Source organism: Larus michahellis, chromosome 3 (genome assembly GCF_964199755.1).
Source record: "Larus michahellis chromosome 3, bLarMic1.1, whole genome shotgun sequence".
In the NCBI taxonomy this organism is placed as follows: domain Eukaryota; kingdom Metazoa; phylum Chordata; class Aves; order Charadriiformes; family Laridae; genus Larus; species Larus michahellis.
In genome coordinates, this window is record NC_133898.1 from 72,439,696 (window position 1) to 72,458,774 (window position 19,079).

General features: G+C 41.2%; 1 protein-coding gene across 13 annotated transcripts in view; it reads left to right on the forward strand.

The window, feature by feature from the left end:
• PTPRK (protein tyrosine phosphatase receptor type K) overlaps positions 1 to 19,079 on the forward strand; it is a 417,492-nt gene that overhangs the window by 330,141 nt on the left and 68,272 nt on the right. For all 13 annotated transcript variants that reach the window (XM_074580776.1, XM_074580765.1, XM_074580769.1 and 10 more), the window contains exons 10-13: positions 2,075 to 2,276; positions 5,146 to 5,251; positions 12,335 to 12,608; positions 15,570 to 15,606. In XM_074580776.1, coding sequence (XP_074436877.1) covers positions 2,075 to 2,276; positions 5,146 to 5,251; positions 12,335 to 12,608; positions 15,570 to 15,606 — 619 coding nt within the window. The remainder of the gene's footprint in view (positions 1 to 2,074; positions 2,277 to 5,145; positions 5,252 to 12,334; positions 12,609 to 15,569; positions 15,607 to 19,079) is intronic.

Consider the following 19,079-nt stretch of genomic DNA (forward strand, 5'->3'; position numbering starts at 1 on the left):
CAAACAAACTAACCAAACAAAACCCCCTAAAAAACCTCAGCAAGTTTGCAGATGACACCAAGGTGAGTGATGTGGCTGACACACCTGAGGGACAGGATGCCCCTCTGGGGCTCTACACAGGCTCCAGAAGTGGCCCTGTGTGAACCTGATGAAGTTCAACAAGGCCAAGTGCAGGGTTCTGCACCTGGGTGAGGGCAACCTCTGCTATCAATACAGGATGGGGGATGAAGGCATTGAGAGCAGCTCAGCTGAGAAGGACTTGGGCGTGTTTGGCAAATAAAAAGCTGGACGTGAGCCAGCAGTGTGTGCTTGCAGCCTAGAAGACCAACCGTATCCTGGGCTGCATCAAAAGCAGTGTGGCCGGCAGGTCGAGGGAGGTGATTCTGCCCCTCTACTCCGCTCTGGTGAGACCCCACATGGAGTACTGCATCCAGCTTTTGAGCCCTCAGCACAGGAAAGACATGGACCTGTTGGAGCAGGTCCAGAGGAGGGCCATGAAGATGATCCAAGGGCTGGAGCACCTCTCCTATGAAGACAGGCTGAGAGAGCTGGGGTTTTTAGCCAGGAGAAGAGAAGGCTCTGGGGAGATCAAATTGCGGCCTTCCAATACTTAAAAGGGACCTACAGGAAAGATGGGGACAAACTTTTTAGCAGGGCCTGTTGCAATAGGACAAGGGGTAATGGCTTTAAACTAAAAGAGGGAAGTTTTAGACTGGGTATAAGGAAGACATTTTTTACAATGAGGGTGGTGAAACACTGGACCAGGTTGCCCAGAGAGGTGGTAGATGCCCCGTCCCTGGAAACATTCAAGGTCAGGTTGGACAGTTCTTTAAGCAACCTGATCTAGTTGAATGTGTCCAACTCTGGAGCCCTCAGCACAAGAAGGACATGGACCTCTTGGAGTGGGTCCAGAGGAGGGCCACGAAGATGATCAGAGGGCTGGAGCACCTCTCCTGTGAGGACAGGCTGAGAGAGTTGGCGTTGTTCAGCCTGGAGAAGAGAAGGCTCCGGGGAGACCTTATAGTGACCTTCCAGTACCTGAAGGGGGCCTACAGGAAAGATGGGGAGGGGCTGTTTGCAAGGGCGTGTAGCAATAGGACGAGGGGCAATGGTTTTAAACTAGAGCAGGGTAGGTTTAGATTAGACATTAGGAAGAAGTTCTTTACAATGAGGGTGGTGAGACACTGGCACAGGTTGCCCAGAGAGGTGGTGGAGGCCCCATCCCTGGAGACATTCAAGGCCAGGCTTGATGAGGCTCTGAGCAACCTGATCTAGTTGAAGATGTCCCTGCTTACTGCAGGGGGGTTGGACTAAATGACCTTTAATGGTCCCTTCCAACCCAACACATTCTGTGATTCTATGTTCCTGCTCATTGCAGGGGAGGTTAGACTAGTTGAACTTTAAAAGTCCTTTCCAACCCAAGCTATTCTATGAATGAATTCCATTCTGTTCTATAAATCTGTTTATCTACTTAATGCTAACACAGTTCTTTAAATAGTGCGGGTTAACCCTGGTGGGCAGCTCAGCCCCACTCAGTTGCTCGCTCCCTCCCCTGCAGTGGGATGGGGGGAGAATCGTAAGGACAAAAGTGTGAGCTTTTGTGTTAATCACAAATCCAAAACACAGCACCATACAAGCTGCTATGAAGAAAATTAACTCCATCCCACTCAAAACCAGTACATTATGATATCATTGCTGGCTTTAAATATATTATCTTGGTTTGGACAGCTTTTAAATATGGTTACTAGAAGAGCAGAGGGAAATGTATTACAGGAAGTGAAAAATAAAGGGTTTTGATGAAAGTGGGGAGGATGGTGGGGGTGTCCTAACTTAAAAGTAACAGTGAAATTTTCCATACATGAACTAAAATCACAGAGAGAGAGAGATGAAGGGCACCTATACAGCCTTTCAAGTGAAGCAGACTCTACAATAATACGCATCAAGTCCTCATGGTATCCCCATGATAGCTGTGTAGCTAGATGAGCATGTCTTTTGTTTCCTTTCCAGCCAAGCTAACCTAATCCCCTTGTGCCAAAAACTGTAACAATTGTTACAAAAATAATTGTTTTCACAGGTCAGCTATAGCAGCATACGGTCATTTGATCCTGCGGTTCCAGTCGCAGGACCTCCGCAAACCGTGTCGAAGCTGTGGAACAGCACGCACCATGTCTTCTCACACTTGCATCCTGGTACTACTTACCAGTTCTTTATACGTGCAAGCACTGTCAAAGGCTTTGGACCAGCTACCACAATCAATGTAACGACCAACATCTCAGGTAAAAATAAAAAATAACAACAGAAAAAAAAAATAAAAAGGAAAGTGTATGTGTGTAGGGAAATGTTTTTTTTATTTGTTTTGTCAGACTTGATAAATCATGAAATGGGATAGAAAAGCCCCCCCAAATCCTATCCTGTTGTGAAATTATATTACTGAAAATGTTTTTGAGTGTATTTACCAAACAGTAGCATAAGTTCAGGGATAAGTCCTTGCATGAGGTGGAAATTGCACACCTGTAGTTGTTAACTGTTTGATTTTGTGTAGTCTTGTGCCTTCATCTAAAGATTTTGAAGTGCTGTATAAACCTTAACTAATTAAGCCTTAGAGCACTCCATAGGTCACTAAGTACTATATTTGTTTTGCAGATTAGTAAAGTCAGATGCAGAAAATGAACTGACTTACTCAAGGTGACACCACTTAGCGGCACACAGCTATGACAGAATTGGGGTGGTTGGGAGGAAGTGTGAATTTCTTTTGCCATTCATATAGGTCCGTTTACTTCTGCCTTTATTCACATACTGCAGTGCACCAAAATTGACGCTGTTCATCTTAATAATGCACTGCAAACTCTAGAAGAAAGTAATGTCAAATGGAATGCTTTAGTATTTTTATTTTCTTAAATTTCAGTGTTATTCTCAAAATATAAGTAGCTTATGCAGTTGGTAGCAGAAGATGAGTCAATGCTACTCTAGAGAGACTGTTGATTTTATGACATGGTGACTTCAGAGCTTGTCAAAGATCAAAGAAGTCAGTCTTTTAGAAATGTAAACAGCACAAAGCAGGCTATTTCCTTATTATCTGCCATAATTAAACTTTCATTGTCCTGTAAAGGGAAGTTAATAATGTATTGGAATGCATCTACCATTGCTATGGGAAACTACTAATGTAGTCTCCTCACCCAGTTCTCAAACACATGCCCATAAATCAAAATGTGAGAAAATTCAAGGCAGAGCTCCTTGAGTTATGGAACAAGTGAAGTGCTGTAGTTGTCGAATTTAACTGGAACAATTTGTTGAATTCCATCCCAGCACACAAGCACTAACACTCCTCATACCCCAGCCCCTTAAAAACAAAACAACCAAACCACCAAAAAAAGCCCCAACCTACATGTTCTGTTCTGTTTATCTAGCTATTATGTTGGTTTGAAGTCTAATCTTTTACTCAGGTTGGTTTAAGGTCCTTGTGTTTCTTCACAACAAATTCCAGTTCTTAATTTTTAGGGATAATGGTGGTGTAGTACTTGCATACTTGACTTCTAACCTCTTTGTAGGAATAAAAAAAAGAAAGTTGTAACTATGTAATATCTTGCTAGCATGTCTGTCCCCCAGACCTTTCAGTATTTTGAGAATTTTGTCCAGAATCCAGTCCACCACACTTTCTAGACACAGTATGTGTCTGTTAGTTCACAAAACATGGTTAACACTAGAAAAGCTTAAAGGCAGGCTGTGACAGCCTTTGTATCTGAATTTCAGCCTGTTTTTTTTGTCTTGCTTTATGCTGAATTGTTGCCTGGTTTCACTCTGCGTAACTGGTATTTTTTACGAAGCAACACATATGTTTCAAGAAATGCTAGCTTTATTTTAATGAGGAGTGAAATTATTCCTTTTAACCAAGCTCACAAGTGGTTGCCGTGATCCTAGTGAACATGGTGTAAACAGTAATTTATAAATGGAATATGAATATTTCCTGAAATAACAGCAATTTTTGTGTTCATCTAGGATCTGGGACTAATGAAGCAAGGCTTTTAATCTTTCAGTGCACTTCTATCGATATATTATTGTAAAATTCTTATGACTTAAATGATTGACATCCTGCAAGGAAACATCTTTTTTTTTTTTTTTTTTGTGAAAGATAATTTTGAAATATACCAGCATCATTAACAGTTTTATAAAGATACAGCCACATGTTAAAAAAAAAAAAAAAAAAAAAAAAAAACACAAAAACCCACAAAAACCCAAACCCATGCAGGTAGTTTTCAAGCTTGTTAAAGATTAGTAATTAATAAAAATCTATTATTTTCTGAATCACAGGCAATCCTGTTTCTTTCCTTGCACTGGAGCTGAAGTCAGCAACACTATTACCAGTGAGGACTGTAACAGGTTTGTGGCAGCAGATTAAAGTTGAATGGTTGAAGTTAATCACCAACACCAGCCGTCCAACCCACAACAAATATTGCTGCCACGAAGGCCTGACAGCCAGTCCATTAGTGAATCAGTTCCTGAACTCCTTCTAGATTTGACTTTGATTTTGTTGTTCCTTAATACCCTGGGCTGAAAACTGCAGTGGTTGAGAAACTGATCAATGAGCAGCTTGGCCATCCATTGTTAGAAATGGAAGGAGAAATGGGCGTGGGAATAGACTCCCCCATGAAGTTCTAGTCCACAGATGCATGTCTATCCAAGCCCGATTTTCCCACACTCTGGTTGGTATTGGTGTGGTCTCCCGTGATGTGAAAGGTTCTTAAACTGTTGGAGGAGGATAAAGAGAGGTGGTAGTGGTTGGGTCTTCAAGATGGTGAATATAGTTGTTTGTAAGGGGAGGCCAAAATGGGATTTTGTAGTCTTAGGGTTTCTTGGCAGTCACCTCTTCCTTTTATTTCTGTCCTTCTTGAATAAACCTGTTTAACTTGGTAGGTGTTATGATTTGAGGGGGAGCAGTTAGGGATGGGGTTATCAATTGTTGGTGAAGTCCCATTCATGCTCTAGTAAAAGATGGTGCCTGGCTGGAAAATCATTAAAAGAGACTCACATAGCTGGTAATGATTGTGGCTTTGTACTATATTGCGAAGAGCCACAATCTTGTGAAAATTCAAAACATTTTCATTGATTTGTTTCTCATTCTTTTCCTTCCTACTTAACATTAATTAGCTCCCACTTTACCGGACTACGAAGGAGTCGATGCATCTCTCAATGAAACTGCTACTACAATAACTGTACTCTTGAGACCGGCACAGGCCAAAGGTGCACCTATCAGGTAAAAAAAAAAAAAAAAAAAAAAAAAAAAAGATAAAATTTTTAAAAAAATCAAGATTTTTTTTTAGTTGATTATATGCTGTCTTGCAGCTCATAAGCTCATAGAGCTGTTCATTTCCAAGTGATATTCATTTGACATTACTGTTGTTTTTCTTAGCTAGGCTGAGCTTGCCAATAGATCTGTAATTAAAAAGAAGGAATTCTTGGTGGTTTTTTTGTTGTTGTTGTGTTTGTTTTTTTTAAAAAAAAGATAGTCATGACCTGAATCATCCAGCTGTCTGTCCTGTTTGATTTAGGGTCCCCAGGACAACCTCCTATCCATTATAATTTCATTTTACTTTCTCACAGTGTCTCTGAAAGATGAGGTTGAAAGGTGTTTGTCAGAAAGTGGATCTGAAAATAACACTTCCTCTCCAGTGCTTCAAATCAGCCATTCTATAGCACATATATATATGATTGGAAAATTGGAAGCTCAGAGGAAATGGGAGAATAATAGTGATGAATACAAACTATTTGACCTTTTTCCTCTCAGAGTGCTTCTTACTAGAAATCATGTAGCAAGCTATTAGATTTTATTTGGCGTGTCCCATAATCATATTAAAATGTTTCATTTATGTTAACTTTGAGGGGTCTTTCCCTTCTGCTCTCTATTGAGAGATAATTTAATTCTATTTGCAAAGATTAGTCCACATCCTGCTCTTTACTTCTACTTGTTAGTGCAAAAATTTTGTGATATTATTTGATTCCATTTGTGTTTTACTGATGTGGCTGCATCAGCAATATTCAGGGACAGGGTTGACTAATTGGGGGTTAATTAACTACCGAGCATCAGAACCTTTTCATGCACTTACCCTTGTGACATTTTGGAGAAATGCAGACTAATGCATTTCATTCTGTGTTATATTAAGTCAGTTACCGTGGCTCAGCTGATGTCGAGTAATTTGCCTGAGCCCTGAAAATAGAGGAAAATTAACTGTTTCTTAAGTCTGTTTCCATTGAGAGGAATGTATGTTTTACATGGATGTTGTGGGGAAGAGTCATGTACCTATGAGTATTTTTATATGCTTATTATATAGTCACCCTTATGATTGATATGATCAAGTTATTTATTTATATTCTGTCACAGAAGATAATCCAGATTCATCCTCTTTAGAGGAGATATTGATATGTTATATTCAAAAATAAAATCGTAACCCCATGCATCATTAGTTTCTGAAAGATTGCCGTGGAGCAAACCTTGGATTTTTTGGGGTGTGAAGAATGATAAAACGTACAGGACTACATTCAGTACAGGACTTGGATTCCTAAAACATGGGTTTTGTTGAACTGATACAGTAGAAACCAGACCTGTGATCTGAAAATGCTCCCAAGTTATGCAGCTGCTTAAAATCCCTATATGCCTTTGGAGGTGCTTGTAAAGCCTTCCAGGTGTCCTGCTGCTGGCCACATCCAAAGCTGTCCCGGTTTGAGAAACGTGATATCTGTCTCTCATCTAATCCGGGCCAAATCCTTTCAGTCATGTGCCTGGTCCCCCGCGGGGGCTGGTGTGTAGGTTCTCCCGGAGCACGCCTGACCGACACCACCGGGCGCTGCTGAGGGTGGTGCACGTCCTCTCTACAGCAACTCTCTGTGGCACGTTTGTGCAGACAGTAGTGGGCTCCCGCCTTTGGTCCAGCCACGCACCCTAAGGGCGGTGGTGGGGTCAGTCTCTCATCCCCGATTTCTCTCCTGGGGGTTTTCTTTGGTGAGCTGGTAGCGTGCTGGGCCGTGGCTGGAGCGTTAGTCGTACCTAGCTCAGGGAGCTCTGGTTTCTCTGCGCTGTACTGGCAGGTGAGTAACCCCCGCAGGGTAAACCTGCAGCGCACCACCTCACATTTATTCTCTCTGTTTTCCTTACAGCATCCTCAGTTCTATGGCATGAGCTTGTCATTTTTGCCTATGAAGGTGGCAAAAAGGATTTATGTACTAGATGTTAATAGATAGTTTGATAGGGATGGTTTGAAGAGAGTATTAATAACTGTTGTTTGAGTATGTTCTCATAAAAGAATATGTCTTTCTTCCTGTCTCCCATCTTCCCTCTCCACTTTAATTAAATTTCTAAACCTAAAGATTATGTTGAATTTCTAACATCATGAGGCCAAGGAAATAAGTCCTTCACCATACCGGAGAGATGGGCTTTATTCTTAAAATAAAGCAGGTGTTTTGTTCCTTACGTGGATTGAGGAGCATTCTCCAGGGGAACGCAGAAGACACGGTCCCGTTCCCTTTCCTGAAGTTACGCGTATTGCAGTCAGGTTATTTTTTCAGCAGCTTCTTAACAGGGGAGATAAATGTATCACGCCGAAATTCTGAATTGATTCAATGCATTTCGCTAAACTTTATGATGTGTTTTAGTGAAGCTTCACTCCATCCACACTGCAGTTGTGTTTCCACTACAAGCTGGCTTACTGCCATAATGAGTGTTACTAGGTAGGTGGGAAAAAACGCATGGCCGTGCCTGCAGCTGTGATTGAGTAGAAGGGACTCAAATGCTGTTCTTTAGCCTGAAACTGAAGAATACAGTTGGCTTTTTGAAAAGGTTTGTTTGCACCCAGTCCTCTAATCCCTGGAGCTGTAGATGGTCAAAAGGTGATTTTATTTAATAGCTGTAGGTCCATTGTTTTAGAAAAAAGGGGGGAAAAAAAAGAAAAAAAAAAAAAAGCTTAGTCTGATACTCTCTTGTTTTTACAAACAGAATTATACTGTGGTCAGATTTTGTTGTACCTCAGCCTCTCCCATCAGCACAGCCCCCCAGGAAACAGATGTTCCTTAACTCAAGTGAAATCTATGTGTGGCTGTCAATCATTTCTTTAAGACACTACATGCCATAGTCATCACAGTTTAAACATGACTCTAATCATATCTTCCCTGTCAAGTGTTATCGTGTAATCTCTAGCATTTTTGTGGCCTCTTGAAATTTTAAAGCAAATTACAGACTAGAAATGCAAAGGGAGACAGGGGCAGGATGGCTCAGGCTCACTGTGAAGCACGTACCGTTTCACCGTCAATCCCATGGATGAGATCCCAGTCAGTAGCATCAATGGTGCCTCAGTGGTTCATTTGAGGATGTGATTTGTCACTGTAGTTTTTCCAAAGGTGTTTTGCACCAGCAAAACAATCTTTTGTTTTCAAATCCTCCTGCAGATGAGGATTATGAAGAGCATATATCAGAATCAGCATAGACAACTTTTTAATGACTGAATTTATTTTATTTGATTAGTAAAGTGTTTTTCTTATATCTTCCTATGCAAAATCAGGTTGTTCTCATTAGTGGATCATGGTAGGGAGCAGCTAAAACTTAGTTGTCACGCAGAATTCCAAGAGCTGGGGTTGTAACTTGGGCTGTCAGTCAGTCTGGCACCTGTCAAAGGAGAGGACGCTGTGTCTCCACTAGACGCATAGAAGGAAATCTCTAGCTGGTGTTAAAACCTAATCAGAATAGGGCTGAAGTATGAACACCACGTTCACCACTGCTGTACCTCTTTGGGAGCCTGAATTTTTAGGGAAGGGTGAAAAGGAAGATCTGAGCAGGGGCCTCCTCTTTGGCTGTTTGTAATCATCTTGGTCAATAGGGAGGTACTGTGCAGGTTTTCATCATTAAAAAAAAAAAAGTTTTTTGACATAAGAAATGATTTCTTCATGCAAAGTCTCAGCTGAGGAGCTCTTCACCTGTTATTTCTTCAACACTTTGTCTGCTTCCCTGGCTGCCTCAGACAACTGTTTGGCCTTTATGATCCTGATGAGTTATGTAGCGGGTTGTGAAATTTATATTACTCTTCAGAATAGCTCAGAATTTATTTTAGTCATCAGGGAGAAGGAATATTGTCATCTAGGTTTTCCACTCCACCCTAATTATTTCTCTTTTATTCCTTCCTTGCTGTTAGCAAAACTGGAAAAAAATTGCTATTGTAGGAATTCCCTCAGCTCCAGTCACAAGAAAGCTCTCTCAATAATTAAATTCTCACCATTACTCAAAAAATGTATAGAAAATGTAAGATAATTTAAGCTAGGATTAGTAATATGTAAAAATGCAAAAATAGGCAGAGTACATAGCCTTTAAACTTTTACTAATAGCCTGATACCAGACCACATTTGCAGCCAGTGAACACCCTGCTTTTCAAGTTGCAAATTTAACTTTGGCTTCTTTCTTCACATCTTACAGCAGAGTTTCCTTTCTGACCACTATTTCGTGTACACAGAGTAACAGTGCTGCTTTGGAGCCACTGTAGTGTTTAGTAAATGGGTTTAAACAGATGGTATCACAAAGGGCCCAGAGGTAAATGACTGTATTCCTCCGTGTCTTGTTAGCCTATAATGTTGCATGAAAAGTACTGCCAGATTCCTTTTCCAAAGAGGACAGGCACATAAAAAAAAACGGGCACATTTAAAAATAATTGAAAAATAAAACCTCGTTAGAAACTCTAAAGATTTTCTGTCATTTGCTCTTCTTTTTTTAACTAAAAGTAATTGTACAAATGCAGATGGCTACTGTGTATATATATTTCTTATTTTCCACATTTTCTAGCTTTTCAGATGTAGAGGCCCTAAAAGCATTATTTTTGGAAGCATATTTTATGTAAATTATTTTTAAAATTTTCAGAAGCTTCATGTTTTATTGTGATCTCATGCTTAAAATTTTGCCATACCTTTTATATCACTTTCAAAAATTACTGTGTGTTTTTAACAAATGCTACTAAAAGAGACTTTCCTAATATTTAACTCTCATGCCCTTCATCTTTGGTTTTTTTGGTTTGTTTCGGCCTCCAAAGAGACTTGACCCTTAAAAAGGAGATGTGCCTTAAAAAAAAAAAAAAAAGATGCCTTGTTTGTTTGCCCCTTATTCTGTAAAAGGCGAGGGGGTGGGGGAGAAAAAGGGGGTTAATTTGGTAGCTGTGCTGGATCTCAGCTTGTGAGCCGTGTGACAACCCGGGCTGTTCCGAGGGCTGGTTGCCTCTGTCACATGCAGGCGTCGCACTGTCCTTCCGCTCTCCCTGCTGGCTGTCTCTTCCTTGGTTGGCAGGCTGTCGCAGATGACAAGTTTCCTGCTCTCCTGGCGCTTGGGAGAGCAGAATTTGTGTCGGTCCCCATCCGTTGGCAGCTCACGAGAGAAGACTGCAGGAAGGGAGGGAGCAGAGATGCGGCGGTGCCAGTGTTCCCAGTAGTGCCCAGTTCGGCAGCGGTGGTTTTAACCGTGCCTGAGTCCAGGGCCAGGACAGGGAGGGAATGAATGCTGGTAGCCATTTCTTCCCTTGGGACATTATAAACAAAAATTATTTTTAATGATTTACAGCCTGTCCAGTTTGTAAAATATCAATGCTTTGGAGTTTTTTTGCTAGTACATTAATTTGGAAGCTCAAGCAAAGATACTGGGTGCACAGGGGTCCTGTGGAAGTGATTTGCTGGCGCAGGCCACATTAACTGGACATAGTTAATACATAGAGTTTACCACAGAAGGTGATTTATAACCAAGCTCCGTTCACAGACAGTTTATGAGAAACAGAGATCCCTGGAACTAGATAATCATCTTTTGGTTTACGTTCTTCTTTTTACCTAGAGTTTCAAAACTGCTGTGACTTTGAAAGGGAAGAGGCTTTCCTCCTTGATTTTTTAGGTGCTACGAAAAGGGGATGCTAACTTCTTTCAGCTCAAGAAAAACATGAAACTAATTTCTCACTTCTTCCCCTCCTTTCTTCCATTCCCCAGTATCATACTTCATCTCTGCCACTACAGTTATTGGGTTTTCTGGGCAGTAGTAGCTGAGAAAATTGACAAAATAATTTAATGCTGCCCCATAAGTTCTGGAATGAGGAGGATTGTCTTTGTCTTTGCCTTTCAGAGTCCCTGCAGCAATGCAGTGATGCTTCGAGAACTCTGTTCAATTTTACTTTTTCTGTTCAGAAAGCTTTAAAACAAAACCAAGACGGGCAGTTCTGCCAGTTTAATTGAATAGCTTCAGGTCTTATCTATATGCTTAGGCATATTTTCTTACTAAACTTTCATAAGGTTCTCGAAGGTATCTGCATATAAATGAGAAATTGTGTGCATGTATACACATGTGTGTATATGTGAGTATGCATACCTACAGTTCTTAAAACCCCAGAACTTCTTTTTTTCTTTTCGTTTTTTCTTATAAACCGAAGAACTGCCTCCTGCTCTCAGTATGTAAGTTCTGCACTTCTGCAGAGCAGAGGAGGCTGATAATGAGTCAGTGACATCCTGCAGTTGGGTAGTTCCCCTAAAGGAGGAAAAAAGAATTATGATTACCTGTTCTATTTTGAGCGGGTGATTTTGAAAAGTGACCATTTCAAGAGAGTTATTGGGAGTTTGGGATGGTGTTTTAATAGGCCGAATGCCATCTGCTTCAGCAATTTGTAACGTTTTATCATTGACAACTGTAGAGGAATGAGGCAGTCTATTTTGGTGGAATGGACAGATTTCTGTCCATCTGTGCTTGTATTAGAGCATGTCACTTGTACTTTAGATCTGCGTAGCTCTGAGCCAAGATAGAAGCCACAACAAGGTCAAGAGGTGGAGAAGCCTGTCAGCACATTCTGTCTCTAATGATATGACAACTGCAAATTGGTGCTTCAAGCGCAGCCCGGAGGCAGTCATTATGTTGGGCCTTGAAGCTCACTTTTCTTTAATATCGTTTTAAAGGAAAATGCTAACTTCAGATGCTTTCGATTAGCCAAGAGTTTAATCCATTGTAGTTTAAAGTCAGATTAATTCCTGTGTTTCTTCAAAAGAAAAAAGCCTTAAAGAAAAAATAACCATTGTTAGGAGGTTGTGTATAGATTTGTATTGTTGTTTTTCCTGAAAAAAATGGATACTGCTTCTTTCCAATGGCTGAATTAGACAGCTTTCCTATATTTCAAGCCTTTGTTTCTTCTCTGCATCCATGCATCTGCTGTCTTTTCCTTTTTTCTTTTCTTTGTTTTCTTTTTAAGTTTGCACAAAGCAACTGGGTTAATATTTTTATGAGACTAGAGGTTTGACCCTAGGCAGGTGACCTTAAAGTTATGCTGGTTTTCCTCTGTCTCACTAGCGCCTACCAGATTGTTGTTGAGGAGCTGCACCCGCACCGAACAAAGCGAGAAACGGGCGCCATGGAGTGCTACCAAATCCCCGTCACCTACCAGACCGCTCTTAGCGGAGGGTCGCCGTATTACTTTGCGGCTGAGCTGCCCCCAGGAAACCTGCCGGAGCCGTCCCCCTTTACCGTGGGTGACAACAGGACTTACCAGGGTTTCTGGAACCCGCCGCTGGCTCCTCGGAAAGGCTACAACATCTATTTCCAGGCCATGAGCAGCGTTGAGAAGGTAAGTGCCAACCACACCTTTCTCCCGAAAGGAGTCAAAGACATGCCCATGGTGACAATTAGGACTGTCAAAGGTGGACGTAGTAGGTGTTGGCAGTGGCACTGCTGTAATCCCTTCCGTGACGTGACAGCACGGCAGCGTGCCGCTCACATTCCACACCGCCCTTCCATCATAGTAACTGCTGCTGGACAAGAGTTCAATACACCTCGCAGTAATCGCCCGAGCGAAGTAGTTTCAGTGCTGTGACTCTGCCTTCTCGGTAAATAACATCCACGGCCCTTTCCCCAACTCTCAGTACTGGCGCACTTCAGACGAGTAAATTACTGCGGGATAAACAGAATGTGGGCTGCTCAGCGGGCTAATAGAACCCTGCAAACTTTTTGAGACTCTGGCACTGAATGTCAAATAAAAAGTAACAATTTGCTTGGTCAAAAGCAACCTCAGGCCCACCCCGTGTTTAGGAGAGCCTCTCTGCAAAGGTGTACTTCAGGCTTGCTCCACTGCTGCGCAGGAGTAGAAGTGTGGCTGCTGCTGACATTCATTACCTCCGTGGTGTTTCATTTTTAACTCGGCTGCTGGCTGCTGCTGCTGTATGCCTATGGAAGGGGGGAAAAGCGCCAGGGAGGGAGGTTCCAGGTGGAAAGAGCAACTGTGTCTCTGCAAGCCTGGTGCTGTTGCGCCGGAATGGTTTTTCCTCTCATAAATGAAAAATGAGGGAGGGGAAGATGATTGGCGAGGAGGGGAAAACGTGGTAGGCAAAGAAGCTTCAGATATTAAAAAATTTAAAATTTTGATTTATGGTTTAGAAAACTGAAGGAAATTGCAGCAATATGTCCGTAGGAATCTCCATATGAAGTGTCCAGGCAGGCCAGAAAGGAACTGGAAAGGACAGCTGGATCGGTAGCTGCTGAGATGCAGCAGAGCCATCGGAAAGGAGCAGAAGCCATGTGTACCCTTCCTTACGTTTGGGTCTTTGCGGTGACTAAACAAATCCTAGCTAACAGGCAGCCTTGCCTGGGGGCCTTTTGAAGAGAATCTCACCTTCTACCCATAGTTATGAAAGTTGCATATGCATCAATTCAGAATGGGGACGAAGCAGGAGCGAATGAAACTGTACTGGAGCTGCTTGAGAACCGCATGCTTTTTCTGATAGGAGAAACCATTCCCTCTTTTTAGTTCTTATCTATAGATCTGTATGAAGCAAACAAAGCAAAATGAACGGTAACTGCTAGACACTCATCCATCTTTCCCTCACCTGGTACAAATAATTCCCTTTGCTTTTGTTGGCTCCCAACAGACTAAATTGTAAGGAAATCTGTTTCATTCCCTAAGAAATAAATGTGAGGGAATAGTAAAATAAAAATATTAAATGCAAAATATATCTTTATTTTGACCTTTACATTTTGTCAGATAAGTAGAAGATGAGGGAAAAACATGTTATTTTTTGCTTCAACTTGATTTCAGTTTGTGAAAGAGTTTAATCCTAAAATGGTTTTCTCCGGTGTAATTTAAAACTTTGGATCAGATTTCTCTTCCTAGAGGGATTTGGGGGGAGGTTTTGGGAGGATTGCACTGCATTCTGCTGGGACAGAGATTTAGTGGTTGTAAGATAACCTCTGAGCTGCAGAATATTTAAACAAGTGCTTTACTATAAATTAGTGGGATCACCAAAATAGTCAAGGGTAAGCAAAGTATGCTCTGAAGTACACTGTAGGGTTGGGATGAGGTTTACTCTGTGATCTTCACAGACATTTTGAACAAATGTGGGCAAGTAAATGGGGAGAATGCTAATTAGGTAAGATTATATTGATAAGCTTTGCAGGGCTTGCATTTAGATTGAAAAATTGTCTTTATGGAACACTTAACGGGAGGCCTCAACTCACAGCTTTTCTCGTTCTTTACAAGCTGTGTTTACAAAACAGCATCAACATATTTTACCTGGTGCTCGGGAATCTTCAAGAGAAAAGAGATCCCAGGGGGATGTATTCGAGGATGGAGTGCTGGGGGGTGCAGAACTAGAGGGAGCATATTTTATAGAATGAAACTGTCATTATTGCATTTTCTAATTACATGCTAATATTGTTTAGAGTGATCTAATACAACAGCAGCTGCATCCTCTCACGCAACCTTATGCTATTTCAGTATGTTTGCCTTTAAAATGACTGTACATTGTACAAAAAGGTCAGAAAACCCATTTACGACTGACCCTCTTCTTTTCAAGTTGTCCAGACTGTGCATAACCAAGTCATTTCTCTGTTCGTTTCAACTGCTGACCAAACTTCTGAAGGGGGGGGGGGAAGTAAAATACATACAAATTGTCTTTGCATGTGCAACTTCTGAAGCACATCGCAGTCAAATCGCTGTCTTCCCTGGGCAGATTAGATAGTTTGTAGATTAACTGTGTCGTATGTGAGAGGGTACCTGGGCCACATCTGGGCTCATTCCACACTCAGAAGCGTGAGGGAGTGCGTTGCTGATGTGCTTCAGGTGACTCTGTTCACGACTGTCAGGATGCAGCAAGGCGTAAGTTTGGAGACAGTGCTGAGCAAATGTTCCTTCTTTGCTGCACAGCGCTGTTGGAGGTCAACACTGGCTCAGGATTTCTGTGCCATAACATAAATAGGAACACCAGTCCTCCCCTTTTCTTTCACTGCACCCTTTTTCTGTATTCTTACGGCATGATTTCCATTTGATTTGAATAATCGGAAATTTTGCTGCAATTAGGCTGTCCTGCACCTCTCCTCATCGTTATCCTGGACAGTACAGACCAATGTCTAGGTTTCATCCAGCTTTTGTAAAGGCAAAATCACCCAGCCTCCTCCCCTGCTAAGCCCAGAGCCCTGAGCCACCTTGTTGGGTTGCCCCAGCTGATCAGCAGATCTAGGACAAATTTATGGAGTAGGCAGGGCAAGAAAAAGCAACCTGATCTGACTGTTTTCTTTACTTTTCCCTCCTCAACAGGAAACCAAAACTCAGTGTGTTCGAATAGCTACAAAAGGTAAGAGGCTCGTCCCTCCACACAAAGTAGCTTTTTTTTAAATGAAATATGGCATTGCTATTAGATGTTTGAACCAAAGTCAGTACTGTCCCTGTATTTTGAACCACTTGATTGTCTTAAAATGTAACAGGCTACTGCTTTTTATTCTTCGGTTTTGGGCCAAGAGGGTACTGTTCTAGCAATACTCAGAATTTAAACAAAATAAGCACTCCTTTATTTTTTTTTTTGTTTTCCCTGTCTCTGGTTTTCAAGCTCTGCTGTTAGGCTGCTGGAGCATTGCAGATGGCAGATAGATGGACTGGAGACTTGAGAGCACACTTGGTTAAACTGCCTGTTATACTAACAATTATTTCCAAGCAGGGGTGGAAATAATTAAATGAAGGACATGACAGTTAATTTTCCGAAGTAAGAGCTCAGAGTGTTAGCTAAACATAGGAGAGGGTTGATTTGAGGAAGGCCCATGTCTTTGATAGCAAGTGAGGCCCAGGGCTAAGACTGGCTGCAGAGTATTGAGAATAAATCATAGTGACCCCACATACAGCGGGTTAATCACATACTGCTCGCTCAAAAATGCTGTTTTATCTTCAAATGAGGACTTAGTTGTTCTGCTTATTGTTATCTCTTGCTTTGACTGTGTTTATAGCCATTCATTTTGGTTGCTTGATTGTGTCAACAAGAGAGTTGTTTGATAGACTCCAGCAGCATAAACAAGAAAGGAGCTTACAAATGCTGAAAGAGTACTCTGCAGAGGCCCAGCACTACTTATATTGTCTCTTTCTAATTGCATATTGATATTTGGCATAAAAACAACTTTAGATATGAGCAAGCAGGCATTTAAAGTACTGCGGTGGCACATCAGCACCATTTTTTTTTCAATCACTTCTTTCAATTTAAAACTTGTTCCAATTAAACGCTGATGCCTCTAATGAGTGGTAGCAACAAAGTGTTTTCTTGAGAAACCAGAAAATAAAATGTACTTCTCAAGATGTGTTAATATTTTCATCAAGTGAGGTAGGCTAATAAAAACAGGAAATTAAAACTGTGAGCTAAGTCTTCTGTGAAAAGTACATCAGAATTATCTTTCTTTTTTTTACCTGGCAAGATTAAATGTTTGAATTAAAATATATTTGCATGAACAAATATTTGTGTACCACAAGCATGTATCACTAGGATTTGAGTCAAGGGAGAGTCTTGAAAGGCTCACAAATATCATAGAATCATGAAATGGTTTGGGTTGGAAGGCACCTTAAAGATCATCTAGTTCCAACCCCGCTGCCATGGGCAGGGACACCTCCCACTAGACCAGGCTGCTCAAAGCCCCATCCAGCCTGGCCTTGAACACCTCCAGGGATGGGGCATCCACAGCTTCCCTGGGCAACCTGTTCCAGTGTCTCACCACCCTCACAGTGAAGAATTTCTTCCTAATATCCAGTCTAAATCTCCCCTCTTTCAGTTTGAAACCGTTACCCCACGTCCTATCATTACACTCCCTGATTAAGAGTCCCTCCCCATCTTTCCTGTAAGCCACCTTTAGGTGCATAAATATGGAATGAGGGACAGGAGACCAGTGGTCTCTCTCATAATTTTCCGGATAGTAATAACAAAATGGGAAAGGAGTTCACCTGGCTTACAGGGAAATTAGTTTTACTGAACCATATTCAGTCCACTGATGTCAAAGCAATGTTTGTGGGAGCAATATTCCTGCTGGTTGCTTGTATGCCTTCATCTGCTGTAACAGTCACCTGCACCCCAATGGCTGTAGGCTGAAGGAAAGGGGAAATGAGTAGCACATTTCTTAGTCATGCCATAAATCTTGCCTTTGCCATTCTGGCTAAAGACGAGTGTTCCTGAAGTAACTCCGTTGCCTGCTATGTTGGTACTATACCCCTTGGATGTGGAGCTGAAAACCAAAATGTTTTCTCTGACTTTGTTTTAATTGATAGATGTGAAATGTGGGGGGAGGCAACATTAGGAGCAAATGCTTTCCCTTGCTCTGATGGAATGCGTGTAATAGGGAGTCATCGCTTCAAAGTCACATGCATTCATACCTCTCAAACAAATTGTGCTAGTATGCTAAATCATTTTTAAAAAGCTGGTACTGAAATCTTTTCCCAGTTTTCATCGTAAAAATAATACCACAATTTGTTGTACTTGAATAAAAGTATACTTAATATGTTCATCTGATTATGCTGATTTTTTTGTAGTGTGTAAGTTTGCTTTGAATCATTGACCTAGGAGACATTTGGTTGCATTTGTAATATTTTAATAGGGAAAAGAGGACTGTCTTACCTTACCTAATGCACCCCAGTAAAGCTAATGTATCCTTTTAAAATGCAGAAAATTGTCTAAATAATGTATTCAGTTATAAAGTATAGTTCTACACATTCAGTAGTGTGTGGTTCTGTGTCATCTCCTGTGACTTGAAGCAGCCTACAGCTAGCCAAACTGAATTTTGCCTTGAACATGTTGAAAAGGCATTAAAAATCATAAAGAGCTGAGGTCGAAGTGTGGGGAGAGGAACGACATTAAAGGTGCATGTAAAGGCAAGACAAAATTTCTCTGGTAGTGACGTTCAGTATTACCAGCAAAGGTACTTTCTCATTTTTACCTTGCTGGAGGATCTGGTGTTATCTGCTGTGTATATTCGGACTGATAAAATGTAACCATGGAAAAAAATAATGGCAGTAATGTCATGGTTTGGTGCTAGAGAAGTTCATATCCCTGAAATTATAATCTCGATGATTTAATATTCTGAAATGTGTTATTTTCCTGATAAATTTTTTATTTGCTTGGGCAGTTCCCTATTGACATAATTTGCATGTATTTTAATGCATAAGGGGTTTTGCACATGTCATTCCCATGGGTTGCCTTCTGCCCTTGAGAACTGATGGAATAGTTTGTTTATTGGTGTCAAACTAACGGAAGTCAGTAAATTTAAATTGAAGTGCTCATACCTTTTCAGTCCTTATATTCCATGTGCAACGTTCTCATGTGCTTCTGATAACTACATGCGCTGAAGTGTGAACTCATGTAGAAGATAGTGCCAAACCGCGACTAGAGTATGTTGCTGCTTTTGGTGTGTCTTGAAAAAATGTTTTTAGAGTAAGATGAGAGGCTTACTAGTGTCTGATGTATTAAAATACACACAATGAATTAATTTTTCCTGGAAGAAAATATTGGAACAGCACCAGATTAAAAAGTAGTCTCCTGAGCAGTTCCTGTGTACTTGCAGCAGAAGGATGAATGCCAGAGTGATTCTTTGATGGCCTCAATTTAGGGTAATAATAGGATTCCCCCTTTATCTGGACACGTATTTCCACAAAGCTTGTAAGAATTTAATGACTTTGTGACTTTTGCCCTTCTGCAGATTGGACTGAATTGGCCAAGAGAGTCCCAAGTTATTAGATGTGGCGAGAGGGTATGAAAGTCGCACACGTGTTCACAGTCTGTTTACATAAGCTTTGATTCTTGAG